Below are 15935 nucleotides of genomic sequence, written 5' to 3'. Positions count from 1 at the left end.
CCTTGGGAAGTGTAGGAAGGGTAAAGCTAGACCTCTGCAATATAATCTTTTTCTCTTGCAGTTCACTGTTTTCATGTTTCCTCTAGTTTTCCTTAAATATGCATTTACAAAATGAAGCCTGTGAGTAGCTAAGAAGTTTATCCAAGCCTTTTTCAAAAATCCATTGAAAAATGCTTGGTAAAAGATTAATTTTAGTGGAAACTGTAGTTGTGTTCACATACACTGACTAAACATAGTGTGAACCAGTTTCAGGTTTGTGATGACACCTGAAATTGGCAATTCAGAATGTTTTATCACATGTATTTCCTGCAGCTCTGCTGAACCATAGTTAGCTCTAAAGCACTGGAAAAGGTTTCACTGAAAATATTTTCCCTGAATATTTTGAGACTTAAAAAAAAAAATCTGATGACATGATATGAAATTATTACTTTTATGCAGGTGCATACCAAAGAAACAAGTTTGCTTGACTAGTTTTGGAAAGTTTGAATGTAGCCAGCATGAATGTGTGCCAAGGCAGTTAAATTGTGACCAGACACGGGATCCTGTTTGTGACACAGACAACATGGAATACAGTAACTTGTGTAGTTTGTACCAAAAAGGAAAAAGTTTAGCATACCGAGGACCGTGCCAGGTAGGAAGTGGTTCTGTCAATAAATATCAAATCTTTTTTCTTTAATGTTCAGCTTTGCAATGTTCTGGTTTTTATAGCTTACAAAATGTTTTCATTGAAAGTAATCCTTTAAAAAGGTAATTTTCACTAGTATAAAAAATACTTTTACAAAATTATGTTCAGAATTTTGTCAAGCATTTCTCTGCTTTAGTCAACAGTCGTCTCAAAACCAATCAAAAGCTTTACTTATGCTTTCTTGGGGATAATACTCTGATATTTATATTAAGTCTTCCTATATTTTTCACTCTTAAAGCTTGCACTGAGGTATGTTTGCAGTAACTAAGCAAGGAACTGCACTAATTAAATGCTAGTTTTCACCAATTTAAACTAGTTTTAAATGAAAATTAATGCCTGGTCATAGAAAGTGTCTAGTGGTTCGTGTGATTGTGCCCCAGGTTTACCAAGTTCAGGATCTATTTACACCTAAGTTTTGTTGGAGACTAGGCAGTCTGTAATATTTTCTTTCTTTGGTCTGGATTGGATTAGTCTTCATATTAATCCCTGAGAAGGATTAGGATTAGGTTTAGTTCTTCCATCCCACAGCTCCCTACAATGTTAGTAGAGAAGCTATTTCTATTGCTTGACAAGAAAAGTCAGGAGCTACTCTTTTCGAAGTTGCTGTTTTTGCCGTTGATAGGCTGTTCATCTCCAGGTTTTTCTCAAAGATGAAGATTAGTTTGAGACCTTCTCTTGGTCTCAACTGATGGGTATTCTTAGAAGTACAGACCATTTTTTCAGGGTTTCTCTGTATTATAAATGCTATTGCTCTTTTCACCCACTTTTAGTTTCTGCCTTTCTGTCTTTATACCTTCTTTTTCTTGCCCTTTTTCAGCAACCTCGTTAAGTACAGCTAATTCTTCTCATTGCACATCAGATATCTCATGAGATACTCAGAGAATGTTCAGCCCTTGAACAGTAAGAATCAAAGGAATATTTCATGGCTGTTGTTTTTTTCTCCAGCAGTTATATGTCTAGTTGTATCCATGTTCACAAAGTCTTTGACACTGGTAGCTTCAAGTTTTCACTCTTCCTTTTATAGGGAAGGTGACTGCAAGATATGAAACTATTTGGGGTGCTCACATTTACTTCTCCTTGGTTTTGTTGTTAGCTTAGGTGCGTAACATGGAAACTGTAATTGTCTTGCTATTTTAGAGGATATACAGTGATCGTATAGCTATGTTGACTTACTTGAAATATTAGTTAGTTTAATAAAACATTTAGACTTTAGCAAGAAATTATGGAATGAGTTGCGTCATTTCACAAGACTTTGGACAAAAGTATTAGTCATACCTTGTCTGCAAAGAGTCAGCAATTCCATTTGCTTCTGTCCATGTTCAGAAGCTTAAATTTATGGGCATTTGACCTCTTGAATGTGTTGGACTAATATACATGCACAAACAGGATAGGAAGAAACTATATTACAATTTTCTGTGATTTTTACATGTGTTTGAAACAAATGACATGCGAGATATGTTTTTCTGAGAGAAAATGGACACAATAAATGCATTTTTATACATGTAAAGGTCTCAACAATAAATATATTTTTGACAGAGGTATCTAGTAATGGATTTTATTCTTCTGAAATAAATGTATACATTTAGCTTCTCTAATAATGTGTTAGAAATACATAGAATCATAGAATCATTTAGGTTGGAGAAGACCTTTAAGATCATCAAGTCCAACTGTAAACCTAACACTGCCAAGTCCACCACTAAACCATGTCCCTAAGCGCCACATCTACACGTCTTTAAAATACCTCCAGGGACGGTGCCTTAGCATGCACACACACACACACACTACATTTTAAGAACACAAAAATACACTGAGAGGAATGAATAAATAAATTATTAATAAGTCATTAAAATATTAATCAATAAATACTACAATCACAAATATTGTATTATTTAATTTTATTAATAAAATAATACTTTATTACATAATAAAATTATAATCTTAATTCATTTAATAAGTAAGTTAATTTAAATGACATGGTCATTATATTTAAGCATTAGGACAGAACAAAAATTGTTGTTTCCCAAAACATGTCTTACTGTACATTTCAGAGATTCCAACTTACATTTTTCTGTCACCTTCTTTAAGTACTTATTCTTTGCATTTGTTACCCGTTCATAATCTGGCAAGTTATTTACTCTAGATTTCCTTAATTTTAATGTTTTCCTAGATTTGAATGTTTGACAATATTAGCAGTGAATTCCCATTAACTTTGGTTTTCCTAATGTTAAAACTACTCTGAAGCTTTGTCTGCAGCGTGAATAAATTGATCTTTGAAACATTTCTGTGTGTTTCAGCCATTTTGCAAATCAGCGGAACCCGTATGTGGACATAACGGGGAAACCTACAGCAGCGTCTGTGCTGCCTATTCCGACCGTGTGGCTGTTGACTATTACGGACACTGTCAGGCTGTAGGTGTTCTCTCAGACTACGGTTTTCATACAGAGTGTGCCTTTGTTAAATGTCCGCAGCTTTCTGCTACTGGCTGCAAACCAGTTATTGCACCAGGTATGTTAATTCATTGTTGAAGTTTACTGCAGATAGGAGAGAGTCTTCAGGCTTACGTGTATAAAAAGGTGTATATTTGGAACAAAACTTATATTTTAAAATAGTCTTCCATTATGTCTTTGGGACATCTAAGAGAAAGGATGAAGTAGAGGTCTTTACTTAGGGCTAGAACAAGCTAGTATCAGGACTCCGCCGAGTAATTCTGAAGTGGAAAGGTTTGGGCTTTAGGAGTCACGCTCCTTCAGTCTTTAGAAACTTGCAGCTGTCCCCATAGGACTGGTTTGGGAGAAACAAATGAGGTCTGTGGTGTCTAGGGTAGAATGTCACTGGGAGTCGGATGAGTAGTTTTTCGGAAGTGGCAGCACAGATACCGCACTGGAATGCCAAACTATCGTCAAAGTTGAGTTCCCAGAAGAACAAAGATTATATTTAATTAGAAGACAGAGTAAGATACCATATGTATTTACAGTACTGTGAAAGAGGAAGACAGTAGGAATAGTTTTGCAGTTGTGCTGTTTTGAACTGTGTTTTTTATTGTTTTCACAAATACTTCCTTTATGAAACAGTCAGTAACCAATCACAGGTAATACACAGAGCGAAGAAAGCTCAGTTTTTAAAAAGAAACAGTTTTACGCATTTTTCTCATTCACTGGTTTGAAAAGGTGTCTTTGTGCTTTGGTATTACATTTAATATTGTAAAAGTCACTCTGTGAATGTGAATTACATATAATAAGTTGGAGGGTGAATTAAATATACAGTCATGGGTAGAAAGTTGAAATATTTGCCCTTTGGTTTCTGAGATAGTGAGGAAAAACAGCACGAGAAATATGACATACTTCTGTGTTAAACATGAATCTGTCAGACAAATCCTTTTCCCCCCCTTATTATATAAGGATTCTAAACTCCAACATGGTATAACTGCATAAATTAATGTTTGCAGTGTGCATAATTGCTTCTGTCGTGTCCTAGCTATTTCAGCTCTTGAAATTCATCGTTTCTGTAGTTGCATATGCATGCATCCATGTAAAACCTTGGCTTGTAGTACACAAATTGCCTGTGGTTTTTAGCTTACAATCATGTATCATCTTGAAACAAATGAAAATTCATCTTGTTGCTTCATGTTGGTAGTAGTAAATGTGTGTGTAAAGATGACTGCTTTTGCATTACAAATGTTTTCAACATTAAAAAAAAAACTTAGAAATTGTGCAATTCTGCTATCAAATTGAAAGATTTACTTTGCTTTGGTAGTTTTGCTATTTTCATTCTCAGTTAACGTTCAACTTTTGACCTCTGCTTACTTAAAAGTGAAGAGACTATTTGCTTTTATTTCTGAGATTTTTTTTTATTCACATAGGAGCCTGCTGTCCACTCTGTGCTGGAATGCTGAGAATCTTATATGACAAAGACAAGCTGGATACTTTTGCAAGGGTAAGTAGTTCAATCATGCCTTACGTTAAATGGTGCATGGAAAAGTCAAGTTACTGTATACTCTCTCCTGAAAAGTTAACACATTATAAAACCAACTATTTTTCAGTAGATAGTGTGTGATTTGATTTTTTTTTTTAATACTGTTTATATTTTCCTTTATTTCTTAATATCAGGTATAGAAATTCAATTGCAATGCAAAGCAAAACAGAATTAGAGTAGACACAAACAAGCACTCTCAGGCTTGCGGTTTAAGTGACTTGTAATAGTAAAGACAAATGATACGGGAACTGCATCTATCTCATGGTAGTAATACAGCACATATTTGTTATTTATGGCCTTTTTGTTAAGATTATTCTGCTAGCTCACTATTTCCTAATGTAGGTAACTTAGTTCTGCAATTCTTACGTTTAAATTGGATTGTTTTACTACACTCTTTGGGTTACCTAGATAGTTGTCACTGATTTTGTTGCTCATCAGCTAAAATGTTGGGTTTTAATTTAACATCTAAGTTAGGCACCAGCATCCTTCCTTGCTGCTCTTTGAAAACCTCCAGTGTAAGATGGATCTTCTGATGTTCATTGTCTATCACTGAACACAACATACTAGGCCCAGACTCCCCATGTGGTGTAGAAAAGAATTGCACTTTATTGACCCCTGTTTTTATGCTTCAGTATATGGAACAGGGCAGAACGCTTGATTTTTGGCACGACATCACATCAAAATAGGGTAATATGACAATCATGCCTAGTGAAGCAAAACAATTCATGTTTGCATCTGCACATGATTTTTATTTTTTTAAATATCAAGAAGAAAGAGAATTTCCCCCAAACAGTATAAAATTACATTAACCTATTTATATGTTTAGAAGTAGAGAGAATTAGCTATTATTGTAAAAACACAGAAAAATTCAGCTTGAACAGAACCCCTGGAGGGGTCTAGTCCAACCCCCTGCTCAAAGCAAGGTTAACTCTGGTTAGATCAGCTTGGCCAGCTGAGTTTTTAAAACCTCCAGGAGTGGAGACTCCACAAGCTGAATGCTGCTGGACTCCCTCTAGTTCATCAGTGTGGCCGGGGAGGGCTGTAAATAAAGGGGGACAATGACTTCTGCTGGCTCTGTTCTTGCTGTTGCAGCCCAGTGTGTGATTGGCCTTCATCTCAAAGGTGTGCTGCTGATTGATGTTCTGCTGATGTCCTCTGAGGCATTTTGTGTTTGTGTGTGCCGTGTGTGTGTGCGTTGACCAATTTTGCTGAGTAACAGTGTCAGTTAGGTCATGGCTGCATCCTAGAATGTCTTCCAGTTGTCATCTCTAGTGGTACCAGGGACACAGTGACCACTGCAGCTTCTCGGTTCATACATTACAACACGTGGCTGGGAAGAAGAATTTTTTAGTTTTAGTTACAAGAAGGCTTTCTAGTTAGAAATTTATTGGACTTACTCAAACAGTTATTCAACTAGTTGGTGATAACTTAACTCCTCTTACCTACTAAGTACCCTAATACCTGGGTTAGGGTACTTAGTAGTTGCTTTTTTTCCCCGTCTCTTTTTAGTTCCCTTTGTCACCACAGTCTTGCTGACTTTCTCTTCTCTTGCTCACCTAACGTCACAATACACAATCTTCAAGTTTTCAGAACTCATATATATAAATATATATATCTTTACATTTAAAATACGTGAACTCTCAATCATTCAAGGCAGCATTCTCTTAGCACATACTTGAAATTACAGAAGCTTGACTGAAGCTCTCTTTTGGAAACTTCAATCAGGGGCCATTGAATAAGCCCCCAGAGATGCTCTCTAACTGGTCACAGCCACCTGGAGACTGTGCATGGTGTGAGACTACCCTGAGCACAGGGAGTTAGAAGCTCTGTGCCTTTATTACACCAGTGTCAATCAGAGGCCTGCTAATATCTCCTAATAATACAATAGGAGATGCCCAACTCTGTATTTGAGTAGATTTGATAATTTTGTCATCTACATGAAATTAATGTTAATAACATTGACCTCCTCTGATTCCATCAATAAAACTATGGGATTGGTGCGCAGCTCTTGCTTTTGACAGCGTATGTGTACATATAGTGTATACATGTATTGTCCTGGAGATGGTTAAGTCTCAGATAGATGGAATCATTGCTAGAAATGCTAGCATACACTTTAACCAACCCAAGAGGGCAAGGAGTAGTAATGTATGCCTGTTTTAGTTCAGACAGGTGGTTCGTATGAGGAAAAAACTGCTTCAATTACTGAGAAGTTCTATAAACCTGACTTTTTTTTTTTTTTCTTCCCCCACCGCTCTGGCCTTTTTTGTAAAGATAGCAGGAAACAAAAGTCAGCATCTACACAGAGCAAAGAAACATTAGAGATCTGCTAAGATTCTAATCTACTCTACTAGATTTCTAATCTAAGACATTAAAATCCAAGTTTGACGCTATTGGTCATCCTTACAGTATCCATGTGCTTCTGTTTTAAGACTGTGTGAACAGGGTTTGCTGATCAGTCAGCATGTCAGACTACATTTTAATGGGGCTATGACAAGGAAATCCCTCAAAGATCTGGTAGAAGTAGTGTTGTGTGACACCTTGCAAATTTGATCCATGTAGTCTACTTGGATTTCCCAGATTTCCATTTGTTAAGGTCCTGTACCAGTGGTCTTAAAAGAAACAAAGCTACAGTAGGATAAGAAGGATGGATCTCTTGCAACTAAAGCTAGAAATCGGAACACAACAGAATGACCAGAAGCCACATGCGAAGTATTTGTGTTGCTGTCTATACTGTTCAACACATCCAGAAGTGACATGGAAAAAAGGTGAAAAACCTTTAAGGTGTAGCAGTCCTTAAATAGACTGAGCATCTACAATCAAATTGTTGTTTGTCAGATACAGACAGCAGAATAGAGATAAGAATTTTAAGAGAAAAATATATTTACCTGGGAATTATGTAGTGATCTTGAAATGTCACATGTTCCCATACATACAGACATATATCTGTCTTCACAAAGCCATAGCTCTTCATTTCTGGTGGCTCTTGGAACAGGTTCTTTGATGGTAAAGGAGTGCCAGCTGGTAGGGCTGCTCTGCCTCTTGTTTCGCAGCATGGGAGTACAAGCTGCTGTAACAGATAACCATTTACATTATTTTGAGGTACGTGATACATATACACACTAACCATGAAGGTGGAGAACACCACATATCAAAACCATGGTTAATTTAAGACGTAAAACATTTTTCTTCCTTTCACTTTTTTAATGTTTTTGGGGGGTTGGTTTTGTGGGTTTTTTGCTAGAGGTTAGAACTGAGTAGTTTAATGGCTGGAACAAATTTTCTGGCATGACATAAAGTTATTAAAACTGAAGAGGAGAAATGTAATTTTGCATAATATCACATCATCCATGAAGTTCTTTGTTTTCTTCCAGGTAACAAATAAAAAGCCTATAACAGTACTTGACATACTTGAAAAAATCCGCCTGCATGTCTCAGTGCCACAGTGTGATGTGTTTGGATACTTAAGCATAGAATCTGAAATTGTGATTCTCATCATTCCTGTGGATCAGAACCCCAAACCGTTGCAGGTAGACTATGTTATTATTTTGTTTACCCAGCATGGATTTACTTAATTTTTATATGTGTACACTTTACTATGTTCAATATAGCAGTTTTAAAATTGTGCATTTTCCTGTGTACTGAATACACGGGGATTTCTCTAGTGACTGACATCATAATAGTATGGATGGTAAAATGTGTCTTGAGAATCCTGGTTTTCTGATAAGAGGCTTTTGAGTGTCGGTAATTAGAGGAGGGAGGTGAAGGAAGGCCAAGGATAGAGTAGTATGATTTTTACTTTAAAATTAATAAATGTAGAACCCTCAACTTACTATGGCTAAAATAACAGAAAATATAAACTGACGAAAATAAATTACTAATGACTTCTTAAATTAATAATAATTGTATATTAAATGCATACCTGTGTACGAAACAGTACTCCTTTGTTGCCAGCGTAATGGTTAAAAGTAAATTGAAGTATATGTGATACTAGGCTGAAGCACATCATACATATTGATATCATATTAAAACATTGTGCATGTCTTGATGTTAAGCAGTAGTTCATACCAAAGAGGATCTGTTGATACTATTCTGAGACCATCCTGGTTTTGAGATTCCTTTCTGCCTTACGGTAAAAAGTGCTGGGAGATCCCAAAATGCTATTAGGACCTTAAAAAGGAAATAACATTCCAATAAGCTGCCCGGCTTGCTGTGTCATAGCTAGTTCATGCTAGCAAACAAGAACCTAACACTCACAGTACTAAACTGGAAAGGTAAACCAACAAATGCAGCTCAAAGTTCTTACAGTATTTTCTTAGAAGCCGTTCAGCGCAATGGAAGCAAGGCTTTGGCTATGTATTGCATTATTATTGTCTTGGAGCTGTTGCTTCATTTTTACTTTCTGCATGTTAACCTGTGCAAGACCTGTGAGGATATCTTCTTCCTATTAAGCAGAACATAATTCCTTGCCGTTTTATAGTTGTTTCTAATAGTCTTGCCTGGCCCTGCTGATAGCACTTTATAATGAAGTCCCTTTGGATATTAGGTGCTCCGACTGGTTCATTCTGGTACCTGACATGTTGATGTGTACTAGTGTAAAATGAAGGATTCAGCTTTGAAAAGGAAGGGGAGAGAAAACCTGCCCTCAATCTCTCTCTTAGCTTTTACAATACAAACAGAATTCAGGCAGGTTCATTTCTCTGTTGTTTATTTTATATTGATGGCTGCTTCCCATTTCCCTTTTATTTCTGCAGTCTAATTTTGCATGCTCAGTATTGCTTCTGGGATGGGCTAAAGTTATGGTATAGTGTGAGGGGATAGAATCACTCCCATAAACTTTGCAAGCTGCAGTATCTAATAGGGTAGTTGTCTCTTGGGCAGATATATTGTGTGTATTTTGCTTGCCCATGCTACTGGAGCAATCCTGGTATGTCCAACACAGCTCCAACTTATGTCTCCTTCTTTAGCAGAAATAGCTCAAAATGTTACCAGGACTTAGGAAACAAGGTCTTGAGCCTTGCCAGTCTGGTCAGCTCTCACTCAATCTACAGCAGGTGCTGCCGGACTCCTGGGGAGAGGAGGACTCTCTGAAATCAGAGAGGCCACCTGAAACTAGAGAGGAGCTGCTCATCTCACTGGTGACACCCGCTGCTGAGCTAGAAGTTCCTCAACTTTCAAAGCTTTGGGCATCCAGATATTAAGTTTATTAAGTTGAAACGTCACCAGAGGCAGCTTCTAAAGCTGTTAAAGAGACTTAGTACTAGATTGATTCCTGGGTTGCAGTAGAAGGTAAGGTGGAAAAAATGGATTTTCTAACATAAATTCATAATTATCATCATGTCAGTGGGGGAATGGAAACCTGGAAATCTGGGTTTTCTCAGGTTATCCTATTACTTCCATTCTTCTCTTCCTATAAAAGAAATCAGTTTTCCCTGATTTGGAAGAAGCAGCCAAATAAGTAGAAAATCGTGATTTTTCCACTGTTGCAGACTTCAAGGCAGTATCTTGGTCAATCAGGAAGGAAGTCCTCAGTTTTAGAGGTACTTACTTTAGTTATAACTGACTGTGAGCTTTTTGGCATCAACGTTCAAAACACATCACCCACGATAACTTGGACGTAGCTTTCTTCCTTCCCTTTTGCTACTACTCAGGGCTTCCACAGTAGTTTGCACAGTACCAAAGTCTATGATAAGAGCTCCAATATATTTTCTAAGGAATACTCCCCAAAATTATATAAATCTTATGTGCTGATGGGAATAACTCAGATTTTCTTTCCTGAACTATGCTATCTAGCAACATTTGTGCATTGGCATTTTACATGGCAAGAAGAGAAATAATAACTTTTTTTTTCCTTAGATTGAAGCCTGCAATAAAGAAGCAGAAAAGATAGAGTCACTGATAAATTCAGACAGTCCAACACTAGCATCACACGTACCGCTGTCAGCTCTAATTGCATCTCAAGTACAAGTTTCGTTTAGTATTTCTTCTTCTTCTCTTAAAGTGGTGCCTGTTCTGCACTCCCTGTTCATAAGCCTTTTATTCACCTTGTCAGGATTAATATATTCTATCTAACTGCTTAGAAAATACGCATGAGTATTGCGGTGTTTTATATTGTGAAGGACATATAGAATTGTTGATCACTGAATCGGAAAACAAAAATTGTAGAAGATTTGATCAACTAATATTTTTCAATGAAGAACTAAAAGTATTTGGAATAATGTGAAAAGAAGATTCTTTTATTCATTACTAGTCAGATGACTGTTTTAGCACAATTAGATTGTTTTCCATTGATCTTGGAAACACAAAAATACTCTGGAAGGTTCTGACATTATGGATTTATGATTTTTGCGAGAAAGGATCTTACAGGGGTTTTTTTCAGCAATGAACAAAATAGTGGTTTGAATTTATTGAAGAATGTTAATTTTATATTATTCAGATGGATATCAGTGACAGCAAAAAGCATGCACCTATTTTAAACATCATTTTTTGAAGAAACAAATTGCTGCTACTTAATTACCTTACCAAAAATTTAAGAGTTTATTCTCATGTAAATATGCTTTCATATTTTATTATGAAGAAAACTAACTAGCCCTGAGCCTGTTTCAGTAGACGTCTTTACTTGGACTAGTGAAGATTTGCAGGACATGGGGCTCAATGCTTGTAAAATGACAATCAAGCTCTATACTAGTACCTGACTTCAGTGAAGAAGTATGTTCTTTTTATAGTTTTGTACATTTCAGAATCTCATATTGGATGCAAAATTATAAAGAATCTCAGTATCTATATTTAAGTGCCATTTAAAATATTGCAGTATTTGCATGTTATCTAATGAAATTTATACTTTAAATGTTTATACAAACAGTGTGTTTTATTACTTATTGTATTTTATGCACCTGACCTTAGTCTACATGAAGTATTTTATATCAGTATTATGATAGCCAACTTTTGAAGTATATACAGAAAAACTTATTTTTGCCAAAATGCTAAACTTCGAAAGAAAGCACTGAAAACTTTTTGAACATGTATGTTGTTGTAGCATGTTTGTAGCAATTATTTTCTGCTAAATCTTTTAAATGCAAAAGTATTAAAGCTTTTTATTTTAATAAAACACTTTGTCATGTGTCCTTGTATGTGAATGCATGTAATTTTATAGAATTCTGCAGTACAGTGTAGATTTTTCTCTCTTTCTCAAATCAACACTTAAAACCAACTGCAATTACATTTGTGTCTCACACAATTTAATCATAGAATCGTTAAGGTTGGAAAGGACCTCTGAGATCATCGAGTCCAACCGTTAACCTAACTAACTGCCTGGTCCACCTGCTTGTTCCTAAGTACCCCATCCACACACTTTTTGAATACTTCCAGGGACTGTGATTGCACCACTTCCCTGGGCAGTATGCTCCAGTGCCTAACCACTCTCTCCACGAAGAAATTCTTCCTGATTTCCAATCTAAATCTCCCCTGGCACAGCTTGACACTGTTTCCTCTTGTCCTATCACTTGTTACTAGGGAGAAGAGACCGACCCCCACCTCGCTACAACCTCCTTGCAGGTAGTTATAGAAGCAATAAGGTCTCCCCTCAGCTTCCTCTTCTCCAGACTAAACAACCCCAGCTCCCTCAGCCACTCCTCATCAGACTTGTGCTCTAGACCCTTCACCAGCTTCGTTGCCCTTCTTTGGACATGCTCCAGCACCTCCATGTCCTTCTTGTAGTGAGGGGCCCAAAACCGAACACAGTACTCAAGGTGCGGCCTCACCAGTGCCCAGTACAAGGGGACGATCACTTCCCTAGGCCTGCTGGCCACACTATTCCTGATACAAGCCAGGCTGCCATTGGCCTTCTTGGCCACCTGAGCACACTGCTGGCTCATGTTCAGCCCGCTGTCAACCAACAACCCCAGGTCCTTTTCCTCCAGGCAGCTCCCCAGCCACTCCTCCCCCAGCCTGTAGCGTTGCATGGGGTTGTTGTGACCCAAGTGCAGGACCCAGCACTGAGCCTTGTTGAACCTCGTACAGTTGGCCTCAGCCCATCAATCCAGCCTGTCCAGGTCCCTCTGCAGGGCCTTCCTACCCTCCAGCAGATCAACACTTCCACCCAACTTGGTGTCATCTGCAAACTTACTGAGGGTGCACTCAATCCCCTCATCCAGATCATCAATGAAGATATTGAACAGGACTGGCCCCAGTACTGAGCCCTGGGGAACACTACTCGTGACCGGCCACCAACTGGATTTGACTCCATTCACCACCACTCTCTGGGCTCGGCCGTCCAGCCAGTTTTTCACCCAGTGCAGAGTGCACTTATCCAAGCCGTGAGCAGCCAGCTTCTCCAGGAGAATGCTGTGGGAGACAGTGTCAAAGGCCTTACTAAAGTCCAGGTAGACAACATCCACAGCCTTCCCCTCATTCACTAAGCAGGTCACCTTGTCATAGAAGGAGACCAGGTTAGTGAAGCAGGACCTCCCTTTCATAAACCCATGCTGGCTGAGCCTGATCCCCCGGTTGTCCCGCACATGCCACGTAATGACACTCAGGATGATCTGCTCCATAACCTTCCCTGGCACCAAGGTCAGGCTGACAGGGCTGCAGTTCCCCAGATCCTCCTTGCAGCCCTTCTTGTAGATGGGTGTCACATTTGCTAACCTCCAGTCAGCTGGGACCTCCCCAGTTGACCAGGACTGCTGGTAAATGATGGAGAGTCACTTGGCAAGCTCCTCTGCCAGCTCCCTCAGTATCCTCGGGTGGATCCCGTCTGGCCCCATGGACTTGTGAGCATCCAGGTGGAGGAGCAGGTCGGTGACTGCCACCTCTTCAACAACTGGGGCTTCATTCTGCATCCTATCTCCATCTCCCAGCGCAGGGGCCTGAAAACCCCAAGGATGACCAGTCTGACTATTAAAGACTGAGGCAAAGAAGGCATTAAGTACCTCAGCCTTCTCCCCATCCTTTGTGACAATGTTTCCCTCCTTATCCAATAAAGGATGGGGATTCTCCTTGGCCCTCCTTTTGTCATTGATATATTTGTAGAAACATTTTTTTGTTATCCTTAATTGCAGTGGCAAGTTTAAGTTCTAGCTGGGCCTTTGCCCTTCTAATTTTCTCCCTGCATAACCTCACAACATTCTTGTAGGCCTCCTGAGTCACCTGCCCCTTCTTCCAAAGGTGGTAGGCTCTCCTTTTTTTCCTGAGTTCCAGCCAAAGCTCTCTGTTCAGCCAGGCCAGTCTTCTCCCCTGCCTGCTTGTCTTTTGGCACATGGGGACGGCCTGCTCCTGTGCTTTTGAGACTTCCTTCTTGAATAACATCCAGCCTTCCTGGGCCTCCTTTGGCCTTCAGGACTGCCTCCCAAGGGACCCTGTCAACCTGGCTCCTGAACAGGCCAAAGTGTGCCCTCCTAAAGTTCAGGGTAGCGGTTTTTCTGACCCCCTTCCTTACTTCTGCAAGAATCGAAAACTCCATCATTTCATGGTCACTGAGCCCAAGACAGCCTCTGACCACCACATCGCCCACCAGTCCTTCTCTGTTCATGAGCAACAGGTCCAGCGGGGCACCTCCCCTGGTTGGCTCCCTCACCAGCCGTGTCAAGAAGTTACCTTTCACACGCTCCAGGAACCTCCGAGACTGTTTCCTTTCTGCTGTGTTGTATTTCCAGCAGAGATCTGGTAAGTTGAAGTCCCCCATGAGAACAAGGGCTAGTGATCGTGAGACTTCATCCAGCTGCTTGTAGAATACTTCATCTGTTAATGTTTAATGTTAATCTGTTAATGTTTCCAAATAAAGTACATTTCAAGGGGGGGGGGGGCTGGGGGTGGTGGTTTGGTTTGGTTTTGTTTTTTTTTACCAAATCTGTGTCACATCCATGTAAGTTTATGCTACGAGTGTCAGACTCAATTAACTATAGAAGAATGTAGATGTCTTTATGGGACCCTCTTGGGTAAGGTTACAGTCATCATCAGTTTTGATTTGGAGGAGACCTCTCACCTACAGGTGGAAAGCTGCACAAATGTTAAGGACAGAATTATTACCTTATTTGTACCTAAACTTTAAGGCTCAACCTCCTCCAAAGCAAACTGAGTGACTAGATGTGTATACTTGCAAGCTGACAGAGTGAGTTTCTTTGAAACCTCCATCAGTTGCTTTTCTAAGCATATCTCTTGGTTGTTGTCTCTTAATGAGTGAAGAGCATTTGTATATTTTAAAAGTGCAGTTGTACTCTCTCTATATATATTTGGTAGGTGAGTACAAATGCAGATAATCTTTGTTCTTGCCAAATAACTCCAGGAAGACTCATGCACATAATCATCAAAGTCTGGATACAAAAAAACTTGTTGAATAAGTTGATAATCCATCTGTTTCTGAAACTACTCTGTGGATTCTTCAGACACTTGGACACAAGAGCATAATGAATGCATTTGAAAAGCTTTTTGAACTGAAGTGGTTTACGTAATCTCCCCAGAAACTGCAAGCAATTCAGATGGTTTATCGAATTTCTTATTTTTTCCATATCATTAGCAAGTATTTCTTCAACATGTAGCCTGTTAGCTTGCTTAGCATTTAGCTGAAGCAATACAATGCCTACTAAAATGAAAGGAATTATAAATGTCTTAAGAAAATACATATATGCATATATATATATATATATGTGCACCACACTGGAAAAATTAGTTATGAGCTTAAAAACATACCTTTTGTGGAACAGAATATATAGTGATTTTTTTTTTTTTTTTTTTTTTACAGCTGTGAAGATTTTCTTCAAGAAAGATAATACCCAAAAAGTTGCCTCAATTTATATGATGAATCTGGAAAAAGCTGAATTTAAGCCCAGAGGTTTTTGAATTCACATGTGAGTGTCCAGTACTTCCTAGAAAAGAGTGAGGATTTTGAGTGGTTATGTTAAATATGTACAGAACCAATGAGATTGTATAATCCTAAATTCCTGAATGCAAGACCAGCATCCAAAATGTACAGGACTTTTAGGTTCTTTCTGCTGGATGAACAGAGGTACTTAAGTATTTTCTAGGTTTTCTCAAGACCTCGGTCTACCTCAAAGGAACGAAGAAACTATTTACTTAGGGTTTTGAATTCAAATTAACTAGGAGAAAAGATGGAAGAAACCAAGCCCAGTTTTACTTGCAAGTTACGAAATTTGGACCTAATGGGGACAAATTTGATGATACAGGTTTCAGATGAGTTTTCCATGCAAGTGCTAATGATGTTCTATCACCATCTGTGTGGAAATCTGGGTTCGCTTAAGAAGGAATGGAGGCAGCACACAGGCAC

The 15935-nt window shown here is 38.6% G+C and overlaps 2 protein-coding genes across 8 annotated transcripts in view; one reads left to right on the top strand and one right to left on the bottom strand.

Moving 5' to 3' along the window:
* Window positions 1-11197, top strand: part of RECK (reversion inducing cysteine rich protein with kazal motifs) — a 69484-nt gene extending 58287 nt beyond the window's left edge. For 5 of the 7 annotated variants that reach the window (XM_087765614.1, XM_087765634.1, XM_087765624.1 and 2 more), the window contains 5 exons: window positions 439-631; window positions 2980-3190; window positions 4545-4618; window positions 8029-8184; window positions 10511-11197. In XM_087765614.1, the coding sequence (XP_087621740.1) occupies window positions 439-631; window positions 2980-3190; window positions 4545-4618; window positions 8029-8184; window positions 10511-10726 (850 nt within the window). In that variant the 3' untranslated portion in view covers window positions 10727-11197. Of the gene's footprint in view, window positions 1-438; window positions 632-2979; window positions 3191-4544; window positions 4623-8028; window positions 8185-10510 lie in introns of those variants that run through there. The other 2 variants (XM_087765660.1, XM_087765669.1) reach the window with 2 other exon arrangements.
* Window positions 5241-14803, bottom strand: LOC148057528 (uncharacterized). The gene is made up of 5 exons (XM_087765681.1): window positions 14497-14803; window positions 14249-14392; window positions 8577-8596; window positions 7543-7724; window positions 5241-5987 (listed from the first exon to the last, which is right to left on the bottom strand). Exons 2-5 carry the CDS (start codon window positions 14334-14336, stop codon window positions 5975-5977), a joined length of 303 nt encoding a protein of 100 aa, XP_087621807.1. The 5' UTR covers window positions 14337-14392; window positions 14497-14803; the 3' UTR covers window positions 5241-5974.
* Between the last annotated feature and the right edge of the window lie 1132 nt (window positions 14804-15935).

The sequence above is a fragment of the Nipponia nippon genome, unplaced genomic scaffold (assembly GCF_047370975.1).
Source record: "Nipponia nippon isolate SJK-2023a ecotype South Korea unplaced genomic scaffold, ASM4737097v1 scaffold_1, whole genome shotgun sequence".
Classification (NCBI taxonomy): domain Eukaryota; kingdom Metazoa; phylum Chordata; class Aves; order Pelecaniformes; family Threskiornithidae; genus Nipponia; species Nipponia nippon.
Note: the sequence above shows the minus strand (reverse complement) of the source record. Positions and strands in the feature narration are given on the sequence as shown.